At 45.2% G+C, this 16,929-nt stretch overlaps 1 protein-coding gene across 1 annotated transcript in view; it reads left to right on the top strand.

The window, feature by feature from the left end:
* LOC122936155 (pleckstrin-like) overlaps positions 1 to 16,929 on the top strand; it is a 57,302-nt gene that overhangs the window by 37,680 nt on the left and 2,693 nt on the right. The window contains exons 6-8 of the mRNA XM_044292212.1: positions 1,754 to 1,858; positions 7,624 to 7,707; positions 15,029 to 15,089. Coding sequence (XP_044148147.1) covers positions 1,754 to 1,858; positions 7,624 to 7,707; positions 15,029 to 15,089 — 250 coding nt within the window. The remainder of the gene's footprint in view (positions 1 to 1,753; positions 1,859 to 7,623; positions 7,708 to 15,028; positions 15,090 to 16,929) is intronic.

Below are 16,929 nucleotides of genomic sequence, written 5' to 3'. Positions count from 1 at the left end.
AGGATCCACGGACATGAAAAAAAAGTCGTTTTGGTGTCCGCCTGGCCGTGCGGAGCCAAACGGATCCGTCCTGAATTACAATGCAAGTCAATGGGGACGGATCCGTTTGATGTTGACATAATATGGTGCCATTTCAAACGGATCCGTCCCCATTGACTTTCAATGTAAAGTCTGGAGTTCTTTTATACCATCGGATTGGAGTTTTCTCCAATCCGATGGTATATTTTAACTTGAAGCGTCCCCATCACCATGGGAACGCCTCTATGTTAGAATATACTGTCGGATATGAGCTACTTCGTGAACCTCAGATCCGACAGTATATTCTAACACAGAGGTGTTCCCATGGTGATGGGGACGCTTCAGGTTAGAATACACTACAAACTTTGTACAAGACTGCCCCCTGCTGCCTGGCAGCACCCGATCTCTTACTGGGGGATATGATAGCACAATTAACCCCTTTAGGTGCGGCACCTAAAGGGGTTAATTGTACTATCATATTCCCCTGTAAGAGATCAGATCAGTAACATTGGTGGCAGTGTGCGGTCTCAACAGTAGAAGATTCATACTTACCTGCTTGCTGCTGCGATGTCTGTGTCCGGCCGGGAGCTCCTCCTACTGGTAAGTGAAAGGTCTGTGCGGCGCATTGCTAAAGAACTGTCACTTACCAGTAGGAGGAGCTCCCGGCCGTTCACAGACATCGCAGCAGCAAGCAGGTAAGTATGAATCTTCTACTGTTGAGACCGCACACTGCCACCAATGTTACTGCTATAGAGGGAGGGGGGGGGGCGATGGTGGTTGGCACACTGTGCCACCAACGATTTAATACAATAGAGGGAGGGAGGGGGGACAATGGTGGTTGGCACACTGTGCCACCAACGATTTAATACAATAGAGGGAGGGAGGGGGGGCGATGGTGGGGGCACACTGTGCCACCAACGATATTCAAACTGGGGGGGGGGGTCTGCCCCCTGCTGCCTGGCAGCCCTGATCTCTTACAGGGGAATATGATAGTACAATTAACCCCTTTAGGTGCCGCACCTGAAGGGGTTAATTGTGCTATCATATCCCCCTGTAAGAGATCGGGTGCTGACAGGCAGCAGGGGGCAGTCTTGTACAAAGTTTGCAGTGTATTCTAACTAGAAGCGTCCCCATCACCATGGGAACGCTTCTGTGTTAGAATATACTGTCGGAAATGAGTTTTCACGAAGTGAAAACTTAGATCAGAAAAAGCTTTTATGCAGACGGATCTTCGGATCCGTCTGTATGAAAGCAACCTACGGCCACGGATCACGGACACGGATGCCAATCTTGTGTGCATCCGTGTTCTTTCACGGGCCCATTGACTTGAATGGGTCCGTGAACCGTTGTCCGTCAAAAAAATAGGACAGGTCATATTTTTTTGACGGACAGGATACACGGATCACGGCCTCGGCTGCAAAACGGTGCATTTTCCGATTTTTCCACGGACCCATTGAAAGTCAATGGGTCCGCTAAAAAAAACGGAAAACGGCACAACGGCAACGGATGCACACAACGGTCGTGTGCATGAGGCCTTAGATGAAGATCAGATCACATTTTATGACCAATTTGTGCAGAAATCCATATCATTCCAAAGGGTTCACATACTTTTTCTTGCAACTGTATATGTCAATCATTGCTAAAATGTCATTCAGTCTGACATTTTTCACAGTTTAAAACTGAAACCTGACTCATTAGAATGTTCTCAGTATCTTCTGTGGTTTCCTCTGTGCAGCCAGATAGTGGATTTTTCTGTGAAGACAACTCTAGCGATGATGATGCAATTGTCAAAGAGGAATTCCGAGGAATAATAGTGAAGCAAGGATGTTTACTGAAGCAGGTCAGTATGTACACAATAATACTTAAGTATATGAAGCACATGATAACCCTGTTTGTTCCAACCCCCACCTCATCTCTGCCTACTGCTTGTGATAGGTTTCTCCCTGTCAGCAGGGAAGAGCAGTGTGAGGATGCTTGTCATAACAATACACTGTAGATTCTGCACACAGCACACATAGATAATATAGACACTTAGACAGTTAATGTGAGTCAGGGGAAGGTTATAGCTCTGCAGCTAATCACTGTTGGGACTCACCTATGATATCACTGCTCTCCTGTTCCCTTAGGCTACTTTCACACTAGCGTTCGATCGGATCCGTTCTGAACGGATCCGATCATAATAATGCAGACGGAGGCTCCGTTCAGAACGGATCCGTCTGCATTATTTTAGCATATAACAGCTAAGTGTGAAAATAGCCTCGTACGGATCCGTCCAGACTTTCAATGTAAAGTCAATGGGGGACGGATCCGCCTGAAGATTGAGCCATATTGTGGCATCTTCAAACGGATCCGTCCCCATTGACTTACATTGTAAGTCTGGACGGATCCGCACGCCTCCGCACGGCCAGGCGGACACCCAAACGCTGCAAGCAGCGTTCAGCTGTCCGCCTGTCCGTGCGGAGGCGAGCGGAGCGGAGGCTGAACGCCGCCAGACTGATGCAGTCTGAGCGGATCCACTCCATTCAGACTGCATCAGGGCTGGACGGCTGAGTTCGGGTCCGCTCGTGAGCCCCTTCAAACGGAGCTCACGAGCGGACCGACGAACGCTAGTGTGAAAGTAGCCTTACATAAGGCACAAATGATATTTTTAACAGCATTGTATGTAAGAGGTCACATACAGTGGAACAAAGAAAATGGGGAGAACAGGGTTGAGAGCTACGAGGGGAGATTTGTAATTCACAGGAAGTCACACAGGATTGACTGACAAACAGATTAACACAGAAAAGCAAGGTCTGGTAGACAGACTGTGGGATAACATGACTTGGTGACAATATATGGATTCAACTGAGCTGAAATAAGACAAATTGCATTCCTAGAATTCAGGCGGTGGGAAAAAAAAATCATTGGAGTGCAGTTTGAGGAAAATCTTCAGGATTCCAACAGTCCTTTTAAAAGGGTTTTTCGGGGATTTTTTTTAACTGATGATAGGTCATCAGTATCTGATTGGTGGGAATCCAACACCTAAGACCCCTGCTGATCAGCTGTTTGAGTAGGCACTGGGGGTCGCAGTAGCACTGCTTCCTTAAATCAGTTCACCAAGCACAATGCCATAAATTGTGTAGTGGCTGTGCTTGGTATCAGTTAAAAAGTCCTGGAAAACTAAAAATGGTTTGCTGAATTTAACATGACTGCTCTTAACTTCAATCCCATCAAATTCCAGTGAGTTGACTTGAAATGTACAGTATATAGCATTCCAGGCTTCAGCTTGAAACATCAGTGCCCCTACCTCAATAATGTTTTTGAGTTTATGGATAAAAATCCTCTCAGTAATGCTTCCCTAAAGAGTGACCAAATAGTAAAGTCCATGAATTTGGAATAAGATAAATGTGAATTTGATGTTCAAGTGTCTAGATTATTTTGGTCATGTAGTGTATGTAAAATAATCATTAGTGTTGATCGAGCATGCTCGGCCGAACATCGCGTGTGCTCGTGCGCAATGCTAGAGTCTGTATATTTAAATGTAATTTAGCATCTATTTCTGAAAAGTTTCTGCTGGGATTTGAACTACCAATCCCTTGTACATTAGAGGCAAGGACCTTATCCACTCAGCTATAAAGCTGAATGCTAAACTGTGTCAGAAAAACCTCATAGTAGTTTCTGATGTAGTGACAGTTTCTATTCAGCAGAAGACTTATTTTATATTTCGTGCAGGTTAACTTACAGCTGTATAGTGTAAGTGGTTAACATCCCTGCCTCTACTGTACAATGTTGGAAGTTCGAATCCTGTCAGAAACATTTATATATATTATATACATTTTTAGCCATAATATATTTACATATATTATTATACATTTAAATTATAATATATGTAAATATATTATGGATTAAAATATCAGTAGTTTTTTCCCAAATATTATGCATTCATATATATCAGAAGTATTTTGTGCCATACATTTTTTACAATTACTAAAAAAATATATATAAATGTAATCTCTATTTCTGAAATGTTTACGCCAGGATTTGAACTCCCAGCCTACATTAGAGGCAAGGATGTTAACCACTACACTATACACCTATTAGGTTTTTCTGACACAGTTTAGCATTTAGCTTTATAGCTTAGTGGATAAGGTCCTTGCCTCTAATGTACCAAGTTGGGAGTTTGAATCCTGGCAGAAACATTTCAGAGATAGAGATTCAATTTAAATATTTTTTAGTAATTGTAAAAAGTGTATGGCACAAAATAAATGTGTCATTACAAAAAAAAATACACATATATATATATATATACAGTACAGACCAAAAGTTTGGACACATTCTCATTCAAAGAGTTTTCTTTATTTATATCACTATGAAAATTGTAGATTCACACTGAAGGCATCAAAACTATGAATTAACACATGTGGAATTATATACATAACAAAAAAGTCACCACCTAGCGCAACCCTGAACTCACCTTAGACTCCTACCGCATGAGCCGCCTCAGAAGGTAAGGGGGCTCATGCTCGCCAACCTTTGACCCTGCTATCCCTACAAAGCCCTAGGCCTAATGACAGGGCAGAGACCAGCCATTTATCCAACACCACGGATGAATGGTGTCTCAAACGGCCCAGTGACAAGCAGGATAGAAGGCTATGGGCTAAACAGTACGGCAGGTAAGTTACACAGTAACATAACTATGCAATCCTCACTTACCTGCCGTAGCCATGATGGAAGGTGGCTCCAAGCTGGAAAAGCCCACAGGCGAGTCTTCGCTTAAACCCCTACGGGAAAGCATGCCCCTTGCGGAGCCTCATACAACAATCAAACCTCCAAGCAAAACCCGCACCATAACTACATACACCAGGTGGGGGGAGTAATGACAGAAACACACCGGAGGGGACAACAGACAAAGCAAGAAATACAAAATAACAAATAAGGATAGCTCACACAGACAGTATCATTCAACCCTGGAGCAGAGCTCCACACCAAGCTGACAAACAAACCAAACTGACACTCAGGCTCCACCACACCAACATATAGGAGGCCTGAGGTCACACCCACCAAGCACACCTTAACCCTGTGCACACAAAAGTAGGGAAAGGAAACATCCTAAAAGGGAAAGCGCACACACATGCATAAAAACAAGTTGCCACCGGCAACCAGCAAAATGTCGTGGCACACACCGAGGCCATTGACAGTATGATGCCCTCCTTGATGTGTAACAAAGGGTGTATTGGAGTGCCGGTTCCTTGTAATTTTTGGCAGCCCTTTGAATTAGTGCATAGGCTTTATGAGTGTAGGAGTCCCACTACCTGAACTATTTTACCACAATGTGAATGAGGCCCTCATTCCTGTAAATATACAGGAAAGAATGTTTCCTATAAATTTTTCCTCTAAAATCTATTTTATCTTCAATTTGGTGCATATTATTGCCAGTCTGTAAAAGTGGTGTACTACTTGGACAACATAGTTCCCAACCATGACCTGGGAGTCCAAGATGCATCCAGACATCCTCCCCATGCTGTTCCCCGAACCATTTAGGTGGTGTTTCCATCATTTTCTGACCTTTTCCTATGAACTAGGCACCCTCCCCTCTTCAGAGCAGGGGGTGTCTGGTTTAATGCTTGGGTTCTGCCATTGACTACCATTATACTCGATGTGTTCAGCCAGAGACCCTGAGCACTTTGGTGCTCGATCAACACTAGTTAATACCAAAAATGACTAATGGTTTCACAAATAGGAATAAACAAGTGGTTGTTTCCTGAGTGGGAGGTGAGGGACCCTCTGCAGTCACACATATTCACTTCTTCTTTCTGTGACATTTTGAAATGATATGTATGCTGTGTTTTTATATACCACCAAATCTATATTAAATCTAATATTAAAAGGTGACACATGCAAATTACATCACCCACCGAAGACAGCATGGGCAACAGAGGGCCCTGTGCATTCTCCTTGCGCTCTAATTGTGCATAGAGTAAATTAGCTAAATGTTAAATAGTAGAGTGCTCATCGCAGATCACCACCCTTGGAACAGTGTAGCAAAACCCTAATCTGTGAGTCAGGTTCTTTGATGGCCTCAATCCATTTGTAAACTAGGTGAATAATTACTGTAGCCCCTGACATGCAAAGTCCTAAGCAGTAGGAAGTACTCTAATTGTGATTTTATAGGTAGTGGGGTCCTTGGTCGGGAGATTGCACATATGATATGTCTACCCAAGTGTTCCAACATTCCTTTAGAAGGTGACCATTTAGAGGTAATGTGCGAGAGCCACTTTTCAGGCATTTTCGTACTAGGTTCCAAGGTCTTTAATTTACATACTGTCACATAAATTCACCTTTAGGGGTTGCCTGGTTTAGAAAATCCAATTTTCCAACAACCAGTTTTAAGGCAACAGAGGATAGAGTCCCATATTCAGGATAATCAGCTATTACTTAGAGGGTAAATTGGTTGAAAAGAGTGTCACTCTTGATGGTCTGTATTGATTTTAATGGGCACTGTGTAATACTTTGCTTCACCTGTGGTGGTGCTACAGAGTAATTGAACAGTTGTTGTTGGATTTCCTAAGAACTTACAGCTGATCATTGGAGGATTCAGTAGTGCAATGTTGTCTGGGTTTATTTAACCAAAAAAGACTGTCCAAAGTGGACAACCATTGTCAAGAAGCACATGATAACATACTAATAGAGACTAAAATGCAATAAAGATCATCCTTGTGTCTGGAATTACACATGCAGTCAATAACAAAGGGGATAGGTCCAACCAGACTTGGGCAACCTTCTCAAGGCCTCTATAGTAGCCACTTCATTTAAGAGGCTCTGTCGCCAGGTACAACCCTATTAAGCCAGGCATGCTGCCTGGTAGGGCTCATCATGCTAATTAAAACTATATCTTTGTTTGGTCTGTATGCTAAACAGCTGCAGAGATATCTGCATTTCTAGTCATATGCAAATCATCAAGTTTGAGCGCCAGGAGGCGGAGCTGAATCCTTTGAGCACTGCTTTGTAATGCTCTGATTGACAGGGATAGACTTCAGCACAGTGGTCCAAGGATGCAGTCCCACCTCCTGGTGCTCGAATGTGCTCATTTGCATATGAATAAAATGCAGATCTCTCTGCAGTGGTTTATCATACATACAAAATAAAGAAATAGTTTTAATCAGCATGATGAGCCCTACCAGGCAGTATGCCTGGTTTAATAGGGTTGATCCTGGAGAGAGAGCCTCATTCAGTCTTGCATAGTGTAGAAATATTTTCCTTTCCTCCTTGGAAACCATCGGCAAGCTGCTTTGATTAGATTCGTTATTCTTATCCTGTGTAGTGCTTGTTGATTTGTGTCTTGCTGTGAATGGACTATGAATCTAATACCCTAATCCTGCTCATTTATTCATAAGTAAAGCATTTGTTCTTTAAGCATTGGTTACTAAAAAGATCCACGTTAGGTTGTGTCTACAAAAGAATGACAACTTTCATGGGCTTATTTCCCCCTAGCTGCTGTTTCATGGTCATGTACATACGGATCTTGTTATGCCATATGCAATAATTATGTGTCAGTATATGTCAATATATTTTGCATTCCATGTCTAAACATTTTAACTTTATATTTTTCTGAAATACTCATCATAGGGGCACAGAAGGAAAAACTGGAAAGTGAGGAAATTTGTCCTCAGAGAGGACCCCGCTTACCTGCACTACTATGATCCAGCCTCAGTAAGAGAATTGTTCAGACTTTGAACTATTTTTATTATATATTCAGTCATTAATCGAACATTAAAGGGGTATTCTGGTTATAACAAGTTATAACTATCAGATTTGTGGGGGTCCTACCGCTGGGACCTACACAGATCCCGTACCATGTGGACCCTCCCCCCTGAAATGGACGGAGCAGTTGGTTGGAAATGCTCTGTACTTGGCCATCTCCGGCGCTCCCATTTTACATAAATGGAGCGGTGGCAGGCATTTCCGACCAACCGATTCTTCCATTTCAGCGAGGCTCTACAGGGTACAGGGCCCCCGTTCTCAAGATTGGTGGGATTCCCCTATCCTGTGGATACCCCTTTAAAAAGCATCAATCAAAACACATTTCTCAACACTAGAATAGGACATGTTAAAGGGATTGTCTGACTTCAGCAAATGGCATTTATTATGTTTATCATGTAGAGAAAGTCAATACAAGACACTTACTAATGTATTGTGATTGTCTATATTGCCTCCTTTGCTGGCTGGATTCATTATTCCATCACATTATACACTTCTCGTTTCCATGGTTATGACCATCCTGCAATCCACCAGTGATGGTCGTGCTTGCACACTATAGGAAAAAGTGCCGGCCTCCCTGGACCATGGGAGTTCACATAGGCTATTTTTTCTATAGTGTGGAAGCACGACCACCGCTGCTGGATTGTATGGTGGTTGTAACCATGGAAACAAGCATTATATAATGTGATAGAAAATGAATCCAGCCAGCAAAGGAAGCAATATGTGCCTTGTATTAACTTTCTCTACATAATAAATGCTATTTGTTGAAGTACGGGAACCCCTTTAAATCCCACTAAAGTTAGTCCAGAAACCCTGACAAAAACCTTCCAGAAAGGCCCATTGTGGGGCTTGTCTAGAGAGCCGAACTCTGAAGAAAGAAGGCAGAGGCAGTGTGCTGCCATCTTTTAATTCCTGATTGCTGTACACATATAGGACATTTATCAAGACTGGCATTTTCATTGCTTGTCTTGATACCCCTGCGCAGCCAGAAGATGCTCCAAAGGTATGTTGCGGCAGGCTACCAGCTCTTGTAGATTTCTTTCTTTATTCATGGCAGAAAACTGGCATGAATGAAGATAAATGTGCCGGTCCTGCTAGACATGCCCCCTCCTTTGCCACACCCCAAGTTATGTCGCAAAAATGGTGTGTGACATAAATTGTGGCTTTTTAACTCCTGTGAGACAGTGACAGGTCTCACGCAGCTTAGAGGAAAGGAAGGGGTGGATAGTGCGGTCCACACCCCTATTCCACCACAGGTGAGGCGAGCTGGAGATAACAAGGGCTGGCATAAAGCACCTCCCAGGGTGTCAGCAAGGGGGAAGTGTTGTCTTGGGACAGAGACTGTGACAGAGGCCTGGAGGCTCTGTGAGAGTGGTCTCAGCCAGGCAAGGCTGAGGGGCCACGAGGCTGGGTGGTAGCCTGGAGTTGGGGGACGCGGCGACGCCTGGGAGGGCCGCAGGGCCATAGTCAGGCAGACTATTGAGCCCCAATCCCCCACAAGAAATACTAATCTGGAGACAGTGGGCGTACTGTGCGCTGTACAGCCGGGAGGCTGAAGGTTGGGCTCAGAAAGCCGCATCTCATCACGGGTGTGAACTGTGCTACACTTTAGGTGAGTCAGGCATCTATTTGTTTAGTTAGAGCCTAGCCGGGCAAGTGTTTGTTATTTTTGTATTATTGTTTATGTTCATGCGGATGTGCCGCAATAAAGCACAGGGTTTGGATCTGAAACTTGGTGTCCTGAAGATATCTGTGCGAATGACCCCCAAACAAGAGGCGTATCTGTGTTTGCAACCCCTGGGAAAGAGCTAATCCCCTACATTTGGTGGAGGATACGGGCAAGCGTCCCTGCGGAAAGGAGATAACTGGTTGCTAGGGGCAACGGCAAGAGCAGGTGCTGCTGAATTCTGCTATGTTGCAAAGGAAATTGCTGTGTGGATTTAAAGGGCCAGCAGCCCTGGGAAAGAAACTTTAATGTCTGCAATGCAAAAGAGACTGTGAATGCTGAAATTGTCTCTTGAGAGTGAGACACCTGGAGGCCGGCTCTCTGTTCGTGGACTTGCCGCTGAAAATTTTTCTGGTGCCTGGGCTGTCTGTTATGGGGTGGATGGAGGATCTCACCGAGCAGCTGAGGCAGGCCAATCTGGAGGCGCAGCTGCAGCTAGCCCTGACTAGAGGGTCCTTAACGCTGTATGGACCCTGCACAAAGTTCCAAGAGGTCGGCAGTGTGCTGGGAACGACTGAGAAAAAGCAAAGATATGCCGTTGCCAAGGGCAACCGTCGGGAAGAAAAGGAGGTGGAGAGTGGTGCAGCTCTCAGGAGATCCTGTGTTTCCTGCACGTGTGCGCAAAGTCTTAAAGGGTGCGGATGGAGTGACTGTCTGGAGAATGGCTGGAGTCAAGGCCAAGGCGTTTCCCGTGGCAACTACTGTATTAAGGAGAAGGGTGATGACCGTGCTGGAGATATTCCTGGACTCCCCTCATCTCCCGTGAGTGCCGAATCCGTGACGACTATCGGTAAGACCGTTCCGATTTTCCCGGGTGTAACAGACCCAGTGACATTGAGCAGGCGGCAGTTGCTACCTGTTGGGCCGGTAGGTGATAAGTCACACAGAGAAAAAACTGTGTCTGAACAGGCGGATAAGCCTGCTGTGATTGCTCCCTCGCAGAAACCGGCAGGGGAGAAGGTTTCTGTGTTTCCTCAGTTGCCCATGACCAAAGCTGCTTTTGGGATGACTAGGATCCGGGATCCCATGCTGGCCCGGGTAAGGGGTAGCACAATGTTGAAACCTGAGACTGGTGGAATAGTAAAGATGCTGGACAGTCGTGCGGATAAGGACTGTCCACTGATTTTCACTGAGCGTGAGACTCCAATGAGAACAGAGACGGGTGAACTTGATGTTACAGATACACTCATGCATGAGGGAGTGTTGGGCCGTGATATCGGTTTATTGCTGTGGGGTAAGGTAGACACTTCTGCAGATAGTGACGAAACTCCTGCAGAACCGGTACCTGTCCCTTTAAGTAAGGATCTAAGGGAGCTGCACTTTGACCGGCATGGGGAAAGAATATTGACCATTGGAAACAATGGTGCTGGTCAAGTGAAAAGTGATGGTGACAAAAGTGCGGAAATGCATAAGGAAAATATGTCATATGAAATATGTGGTGAGAGTGATATACCTGTTTCGTTGCAGGTTGTGGTCAGGAGAGAAGCGCCCCCTGGTGGTAAAAATGTAAATGATGATGAAACTTTATTTTCTGCCTCTGCTATGTTTCATGAAGCGCTATATGACTTAATCAAAAGGTTTGAAGACATGCATATAAGTAGTGTGGAGCAAAGCCCAGCTCCAGCTCAGTGTTTGAAAGTACAGGAAAATACACTGGGGTTAGAGGGTGTACCGCATGTACCAGAGGTGGAAATGCAGTCTCCACAGGGTTGGTTGGTTACTAAGGAAGTGTCCCAGGGGGGGATTAGCTCATCGGTGCTCCTAGAGGTCAGAATTAATAATGACACGAGCGGTATAGGTGACTTATGTGCTGTGACCGGTAGCAACCAGACAGTTATATCTGACGAGATGGGAATTAAGTCGAGTGACGTCAGCCTAGGGTCTGAGGCCCATGTCCAGGCAGTTATAGATGACCTGACACGACAGTACAGCTGCAAACAGGAGAAGTTCGACTGGCTCCTAGCTGAAGTGAAATACATCTCGGCTCGATATGGTGAAAAACGTGACCAAACAGAGACTGATGCTTGGAAAAAGGAGACCAAGGCCCTCTCCTTGGCTAGAGCCCTGGAAGACGCGCTTGGTGAGCGTGCTGAATTGGAGAGGCTGAACAAGCAACTCAGAGCAGAGACGGAAAATCTCATGAGCTTAAAAGATGAGTTGGAGAAATCGAAGGGTGCTCTCGAGCAGCAGGTGAAAGGTGAGAAGCCTGAAGAGGGGAGTTCTCTGCAAGACGTCATGAAGCCAGATCCTGTTAAAAATGGGACTGGAGATGGTGGCACTGGGGTGCTGGCTGTGGCAGAGAAGATGGAAGATGCTTCTGCTGAACCAGTTGATGGGGCTGATGTGGATGCCGAAGACCACAAACCCGTGGTAGCGTGTGGCCCAGGCCTGGAAGACGTCCCCTCTGCCTACAAGGCCTTCCAAATAGCCAGCAGCCTGCTGGGGAAGAAGTACGAGGAGGTGAACGATCAGTTTTTGGATCCGGGCTATTACGATGGGCTGTATCTCCTGACTCCTCCCCAAAAGGAGAACAGTGTCCTGGGTGAGCCTCTGGAGAAAATGACAGAAGACGAGGAGTCTGCTGAAAACCCTGGTGGCTCCTGCCTCGGTGAGAAAGAGGGGGAGGCATTAACAGGGCAAGTGTATGGTGCCATGTCCGAGAAGGGTGAGAAGGCGGTCAAAGAGACTGGAGACTTTGAGAAGACAAAGGCTGAAAAAGTTAAGGCCGATGTGTTGGTTGACGTGAAGTCCCCAGGTGCTGCAGAGACCAAAGTTAAACCAAAGGGAGCCGCTGCCAAAGTGGAAAAAGCCACTAAAGGAGCAGAGGTCTCTGAAACTACCATTGTAGCTGGGGTAACTACTGCTGGAAAGAAGGAAGAAGTGACCCAGATGCAAGTAAAAGAAGCGAGTAGATGCAAGCATGCTCTGCTGAAGGAGCCCTGCAAAGCAAAGGAGAAAGTGTCGGGACGTGACCATGACTGGGAACAGTTCAGTCAAGAGGGGCAGCAGTCCAAGAAAAGACATGAGGCGCATGTACAGGAGCCAGAGGATCAAAAAAGAGAGAGGGATCAAAGAGTGCATCATTGTCACCCGGGAAAGAGGGAAAAAGAGTGTCTGGCCATGAGATGGGCACTTGAGGCCGTTAGGCAGATTAGATTGGGCAAGAGGCTAGTTTGGGTGATAAACCAAGCTCTGCTGGCGTGGGTCTGGCAGAACAAGGGGAAGGTACGTGTCACCGAGGGTCCTGGCCTCGGTGAAATAAGAACCGGTAATTTTCTGTGTCAGCAGCAGCTAGTGCTCGCTGACACTGTGTTACTTAGTGTGGCTGTAAAGCCAATCTGGGCCGGTTCTTATTGGGAGCAGCCAAAGAGCAGGGTGGGTGGCTGTTCCCCACGTCCAGGCCAGGTGGATGCCCTCTCACCAGCCTCCCTTGGTTATGCAGGTGTTCACCCTCACGGGCTTGAACAAAGGGAGGGGGTATGTGAGACAGTGACAGGTCTCACGCAGCTTAGAGGAAAGGAAGGGGTGGATAGTGCGGTCCACACCCCTATTCCACCACAGGTGAGGCGAGCTGGAGATAACAAGGGCTGGCATAAAGCACCTCCCAGGGTGTCAGCAAGGGGGAAGTGTTGTCTTGGGACAGAGACTGTGACAGAGGCCTGGAGGCTCTGTGAGAGTGGTCTCAGCCAGGCAAGGCTGAGGGGCCACGAGGCTGGGTGGTAGCCTGGAGTTGGGGGACGCGGCGACGCCTGGGAGGGCCGCAGGGCCATAGTCAGGCAGACTATTGAGCCCCAATCCCCCACAAGAAATACTAATCTGGAGACAGTGGGCGTACTGTGCGCTGTACAGCCGGGAGGCTGAAGGTTGGGCTCAGAAAGCCGCATCTCATCACGGGTGTGAACTGTGCTACACTTTAGGTGAGTCAGGCATCTATTTGTTTAGTTAGAGCCTAGCCGGGCAAGTGTTTGTTATTTTTGTATTATTGTTTATGTTCATGCGGATGTGCCGCAATAAAGCACAGGGTTTGGATCTGAAACTTGGTGTCCTGAAGATATCTGTGCGAATGACCCCCAAACAAGAGGCGTATCTGTGTTTGCAACCCCTGGGAAAGAGCTAATCCCCTACACTCCACAATAGTAGAGTAAATATCATGAAAAATGTCCCTTTGGTGTTTTTTGGTGCAATCTTGGCGATCACAAGACCTCCAGGTGCTGGGTTGCTGCAAGAGTTGCTGTGTCTTAGCAGACCCAGATCAACTTTGCAGTCCATGTCAGGGGACTTTATTCAATGTGCAATTAGTGTCAATATGTCAGATTTAGTTACAGGGGATATCAGCAATATAAGAAAAGTAGTGATAAAATGTCCCCCAAAGGCCTGACCTTATTGTGGGCACAATGTGTAAAATAAATAATAAATACAAAAAAATACAAAAGAAGGCAGGCAGTGATAACATCATCACGCCTGGCCCTGTCAATCAAACTGCAGAGCGGATGGCAGTTGCAGAGAGTGCAGAGCCGCTAGATGCAACGACAATGCCCCCATTGCTCTTAGAGGTTCATTTGCATATATTCAAATATAATTTTTCTTAGTAATGCGGCCACATATGAACATGGGACCAACACCGATGCCTTCAGCTGCCAAGTGCACATGTAACAGGTCAGCCAGTGTCATAGGTACAAGTCTGCTGACAGATGTGCTTTAAGAATAATACGTAAATGTTAAAAACAGGCATGAATTTTTTTTGTACATTTTTCCCATGTTAATATCCAATAAAATAAAAATGTTAGCATAAAGTAGCCATAAAAATAAAGGCTTACTGTATGTATCACAAAAAAAAAAAGTTTAATTAACTGTGCAAAAAGAAAAAATAAACTATGCCTGGACATTGTAGCATAGTCTTGAATTCTGCATTGAGGCATCCCCTAGGGCTGATTTGGCAATTCTGGGGATCCATCCTCCTAGTAATAAAGCCTCCAGTAGTAATAAGGACTCCCTTAGTGCCCCCAGTAGTAATAAGCCCCCTGTATAGAGCCCCCAGTAGTAATAAGGCTGCCTTTGAGGCATATATACCCTGGCATGGAGGAGGCACAGTTTTTGAAACAATCCCAATGTACATGGTTGCATTGTACAAAACTATTTTATCAGAGCATTTAAAGGGAAACTGTCACCTGGATTTTGTGTATAGAGCTGAGGACATGAGTTGCTAGATCGCCGCTAGCACATCCGCAATACCCAGTCCCCATAGCTCTGTGTGCTTTTATTGTGTAAAAAAAAACGATTTGATACATATGCAAATTAACCTGAGATGAGTCCTGTTCCTGAGATGAGTCAGAGACAGGACTCATCTCAGGTTAATTTGCATATGTATCAAATAGTTTTTATTACACAATAAAAGCACACAGAGCTATGGGGACTGGGTATTGCAGATGTGTAGCGGTCATCTAGCAACCCATGTCCTCAGCTCTATACACAAAATCCCGGTGATAGGTTCCCTTTAAAAGTATATGTTTATATAATTTTTTTCATTGAGCAATGTCTTTTTTTCAGGGGTATGAAGATCCATTGGGATCTATACATTTGCGAGGCTGCGTTGTGACTGCTGTAGAAGGTAAGTTGCCCTCATGGTTTTATGTCGAGGTACTAATAGATGTGTGATCTGTACAAGCACAGCTATAAAGTGTCATTGCAAAGAAGGGCTATGAAGTTTTATTATACCCGGCACTGATGCATTGACACAGTATGGCCATACCTTTTTGCAGCACTTTTCTCTAAACCGGAGTGCAAAATCTGAGGGTAAAAGATGGGATATCAATACAATGGATGAATCCACTTTTAAAATGACCTTTCACCACTCCTGACATGCCTGTTTTAATAGCGTCATGCATTCCCCATGTAATAAAAATTCTGGAGCATCTATTCTTATATCTCTATGTTGTGCTATTCCTTTATTATTTCTACTAGAAATTGTGAATAAATTGCTAGCAGTCTGCAGTAAGGGTACAGAGAGGTGGTAACTAGTTGGGGGTGTGTCCCTGCACAGTATGAAAATGGCAGCAATGATTGGATAGTGAGTCTGTGCAGGTACAGCCCCCCCCCCCCCCAACTGGTTACCACCTCTCTGTACCCTTACTGCAGACTGCTAGCAATTAATTCATAACTTCTAGTGCAAATAATAAAGGAATGGCACAACTTAGAGCCATAAGAATAGATCTTCCAGAATCGTTATTACATGGAGAATGCATGAAGCTATTATAACAGGCAGATCAGGAGAGGTGACAGAGGTCCTCTTTAAATGTAGGCAGCACACTCTGGGTATAAGGGTCCATTCACACATCAGTATTTTTCTATATCCCGAATTTTGGTCCGTTTTTTGCGGATCTGTTGTTCCTGAAAATGTTTCCGTGTCATCCGTTTTTTTCGGATCCATTGACTTTGTATTGTACCAGGAACCAATTTTTGCGGATAATAATAGGACAAGTCTTATATTTTATCGAACATGCGGAACGGAACAACGGAAACGGACAGCACACATTGTGCTGTCCGAATTTTTTCAGGACCATTGAAAATGAATAGGTACGCAACTGGTCCGCATCCGTTCTGCAAAAAAACGAACTGATCCGGAAAGAAACAACGGACGTGTGAATGGACCCTAAGATTGTTTTTTATAAGAATGTTCTGATATACAGTACAGACCAAAAGTTTGGACACACCTTCTCATTCAAAGAGTTTTCTTTATTTTCATGACTATGAAAATTGTAGATTCACACTGAAGGCATCAAAACTATGAATTAACACATGTGGAATTATATACATAACAAAAAAGTGTGAAACAACTGAAAATATGTCATATTCTAGGTTCTTCAAAGTAGCCACCTTTTGCTTTGATTACTGCTTTGCACACTCTTGGCATTCTCTTGATGAGCTTCAAGAGGTAGTCACCTGAAATGGTCTTCCAACAGTCTTGAAGGAGTTCCCAGAGATGCTTAGCACTTGTTGGCCCTTTTGCCTTCACTCTGCGGTCCAGCTCACCCCAAACCATCTCGATTGGGTTCAGGTCCGGTGACTGTGGAGGCCAGGTCATCTGGCGCAGCGCCCCATCACTCTCCTTCGTGGTCAAATAGCCCTTACACAGCCTGTAGGTGTGTTTGGGGTCATTGTCCTGTTGAAAAATAAATGATGGTCCAACTAAACGCAAACCGGATGGAAAAGCATGCCGCTGCAAGATGCTGTGGTAGCCATGCTGGTTCAGTATGCCTTCAATTTTGAATAAATCCCTAACAGTGTCACCAGCAAAGCACCCCCACACCATCACACCTCCTCCTCCATGCTTCACGGTGGGAACCAGGCATGTAGAGTCCATCCGTTCACCTTTTCTGCGTCACACAAAGACACGGTGGTTGGAACCAAAGATCTCAAATTTGGACTCAAGCACAGATTTCCACTGGTCT

Source organism: Bufo gargarizans, chromosome 4, assembly GCF_014858855.1.
Source record: "Bufo gargarizans isolate SCDJY-AF-19 chromosome 4, ASM1485885v1, whole genome shotgun sequence".
NCBI classification, from domain to species: Eukaryota; Metazoa; Chordata; class Amphibia; order Anura; family Bufonidae; genus Bufo; species Bufo gargarizans.
Note: the sequence above shows the minus strand (reverse complement) of the source record. Positions and strands in the feature narration are given on the sequence as shown.